The 3,229-nt window shown below is 47.9% G+C and overlaps 1 protein-coding gene across 1 annotated transcript in view; it reads left to right on the top strand.

Moving 5' to 3' along the window:
* LOC106535281 (ephrin type-A receptor 7) overlaps positions 1 to 3,229 on the top strand; it is a gene marked incomplete at its 5' end in the record, with an annotated part of 15,403 nt that overhangs the window by 4,950 nt on the left and 7,224 nt on the right. Inside the window, 2 exon segments of the mRNA XM_014032255.1 lie at positions 208 to 363; positions 2,654 to 2,983. Of these exon segments, the coding sequence (XP_013887709.1) occupies positions 208 to 363; positions 2,654 to 2,983 (486 nt within the window).

Here is a 3,229-nt window from a genome sequence, read left to right as displayed (position 1 = left end):
TTCACTATACTTCCTGTTCAGCTTCACTATACTTCCTGTTCAGCTTCACTATACTTCCTGTTCAGCTTCAGGATACTTCCTGTTCAGCCTCAGGATACTTTCTGTACTATTCTTCCTGTACCACTGTAGTATACTTCCTGTATCGTTTGGTTACATTTCCTGTGTATTTAGTGTKTATTGGTGCTAACCTGTGTGTGTTTTCTGCAGCGTGTCCGGTGGGCTCCTACAAGATGTCGTCCAGGCAGCAGGAGTGTTTCCCCTGCCCAGCTAACAGTATTGCAGAGGAAGAAGGATCTGTGGTGTGTGTGTGTGAYGAAGACCACTTTAGGACTCCTCTGGATAATCCCTCGGCACCATGCACACGTAAACAAATGTTTTCATCTTTTAACTCAGACAGTTTTACTGATTATCTCAACATTTTGTGTCTTCTCCTTCAACTACTCTTCTTCATTCTCACTTCTTCACCTGACCTGCTCCACCATCATCTTCCTCCTCACCCCCTTCATTTCTTCTTCAGCACTTCCTGTCCTCTCTCTGCTGACTCAGCACAAAGCCTGACCAGGTGTTCTGATGGAGCCCAGGAGTAATGGTTTGTGTATGCTGGGATTATTGTGGCCTGTGGTCATCCTGGTCTTTCTGCTGTGTGGAGCTTTAATTAGAGTATTGATGACAAAGCTCTGATCTGTTTGATAACATTTAGAGCAGCCCAGTGACCACATTCATTAAACTATTGATTCAGTAATTGTGATCATCCTCAGATTGGGCTAATCCACCGTGCAGARGGAGGAGCAGCATATCTGATGAATTATAGGAAAAAGAGAGAGACGTGTYAGATGAGTGAAGTTTGATACCAGCAGCTTTTAATCTGTGCAATGAAAGAATAATCCCAGAGTGATTGTAATGTGTTTAACAGAAGCTGGGAGTCAAACAGCTTGGTTCTGATTCACACTTCCTGACTCGACTAATTACAGTTCCTCATGGTGACTATTGAAAAGGGCTCCATTACGGCACACTGTTAAAGATTTATCACTAACGCAAACCTTTAGAAAGGCTCCCATTTAGAAACCTACAGCTGACAGGACTGCAGCAGCAGACTGYGGCTTTCTAAAGAAAATCCTCAACATTTTATAGATTTGAGGTTGAAGACAGACTTTAGGACCACTTTAGATTCAACATAAAAGAGCTGACAGAAGCTTTTTAACATGATTATTTTATTTGTTCCAGCCACAATGAATCTGATTCAAATCAAATGACTGAAACAATGTTTGTTTTAAATAACAATATTAATAATACCTGGAGTTTAATGGAGCTGAGCTTCACATGCACAGGTCTGCAGTGACCCCATCCKCCCCCATGAACAGACAACCACTATGGGCAACTCCACAATGGAATATAGTCCAGTCCCTCTCAAGGAGATGGGTTCTGGAGTTCARGTTGTGTGTCCAGGTCAATCTGTCACACCAGCTCAGGCTCCTCCCCACCAGAGAGGTGCCAGTCCAAGTCCCAAGAGCCGGTTTGGATAATCCAGGGTCAAAGCACTAAGGTCCCCACCATCAGCTAACCCATGACATCATACACGTGACTTGTTTGGCCCCTCCTGCAGGTGATGCTACCCCTCACTGTTGAGCCCCCTCACTGTTGAGCCCCCTCACTGTTGAGCCCCCTCACAGTTGGGCCCCCTCACTGTTGGGCCCCCTCACTGACGAGCCCCTCACTGACGAGCCCCTCACTGTTGAGCCCCCTCACAGTTGGGCCCCCTCACTGACGAGCCCCTCACTGACGAGCCCCTCACTGACGAGCCCCTCACGGTCGGGGGGGGGGGGTCCTCTGAACTGAAGTGAAGTGAACTGAGTTGATGGTTTCATCTGATGGCAGACCTGAGACCTGCTCCTGAGACCTGCTCCTGAGACCTGCTCCTGAGACCTGCTGGGTCTGTGAAAACCCAGAAACACTGAGAGCAGACAAACTGAGATGACTTTCCCATTTTGTTTTGCTGATATTAAAAACAAACGTTCACACGGTTCATCTTATTATCTTCTAGTTTCTTTTCTTTTATTTGACAATAAAAATGTGAAAGAGTTTCCCAGGACAGATGTTTGGATGAACAATAAGGTTTCAGCCCTCATGTCTTGTTTTCTTGCTGCTCAGCTTTATTTCCCGCTGGAGGAAGGAGTCCACTCAGCAGATGGGAACATAATAGATCTGTCCATGCACACGGAGAGGAGACATTAATCCGTCCTGCATCTCCYTCCAGTAATGTTTGTTTTCAGAACATAATGAAATCAGAACAATAAGTCCACATGTTCTCTCTGTTCAGCTGCTTGTTGTGTTTCAAAGAAGAAAACTCTTCCTGTTGTCCTCCTGCCTGGCAGCTCCATCTCCAACATCCTTTGTCCAATATGTCCCCTGTCCTTCCTCAGCACAGGTCCAAACCCTCTCAGCCTGGCCTCTCTAGCTCCAGCTGCTCCACCTTCACTGTCCTCTGGTCTGCTCAGGTCTAATCTTGTCCATCCTCGTCCCTCCCAGTGAAAACCTCAGCCTCATCAACCCGTTCTGTTGTAAAGATAAAAATAAATGTCATGTAGAGAAAAGTTTGATTCTCTGTCTTGGTTTCTGAATGTATTCATGTCTTTGAACCTGTGTTGTCCTCCAGGACCCCCCTCCCCACCCAGAGACCTGGTCTACACTCTGAAGCAGTCCACTCTGATCCTGGACTGGTCCCCTCCCTCTGACAGCGGCGGTCGGGCAGACCTGACCTACAGCGTGGGCTGTCGGCGCTGCGTTGGGGGGCGGTGTGAGCCGTGTGGGGCCAGCGTGGGCTTCGTTCCTCATCAGGTGGGACTGACGGACAGAACRGTGACGGTGGTCAACCTGCTCCCAAACACCAACTACACCTTATCTGTGGAGGCCCTGAACGGAGTGTCAGAACTGCTGCCCAGCAAGAGGTTCTTCACCCAGGTCAACGTGTCCACAAGKCTGCCTGGTGAGTCCACATCCACTACACACAGGTCCATCCTGGACCTGAACCACTGAGAAACCATCTCTGTGCTCCTCCTGTCTCACCTTACCTCCTCTCCTTCATGTCTTCATTCCTTCGTCCTCAGAGGAGGAGGAGGAGGAGGAGGAGGAGGAGGACAAACCTTTAACAATGTCGAACAGATTTCAGAGCATCAAACTGTCTTCCAGAAAATCTTATACCACACACACACACACACACACACACACACAC

Source organism: Austrofundulus limnaeus, unplaced genomic scaffold (assembly GCF_001266775.1).
Source record: "Austrofundulus limnaeus strain Quisiro unplaced genomic scaffold, Austrofundulus_limnaeus-1.0 Scaffold1404, whole genome shotgun sequence".
NCBI lineage: Eukaryota > Metazoa > Chordata > Actinopteri > Cyprinodontiformes > Rivulidae > Austrofundulus > Austrofundulus limnaeus.
This window is presented reverse-complemented; position numbering and strand designations above follow the sequence as displayed.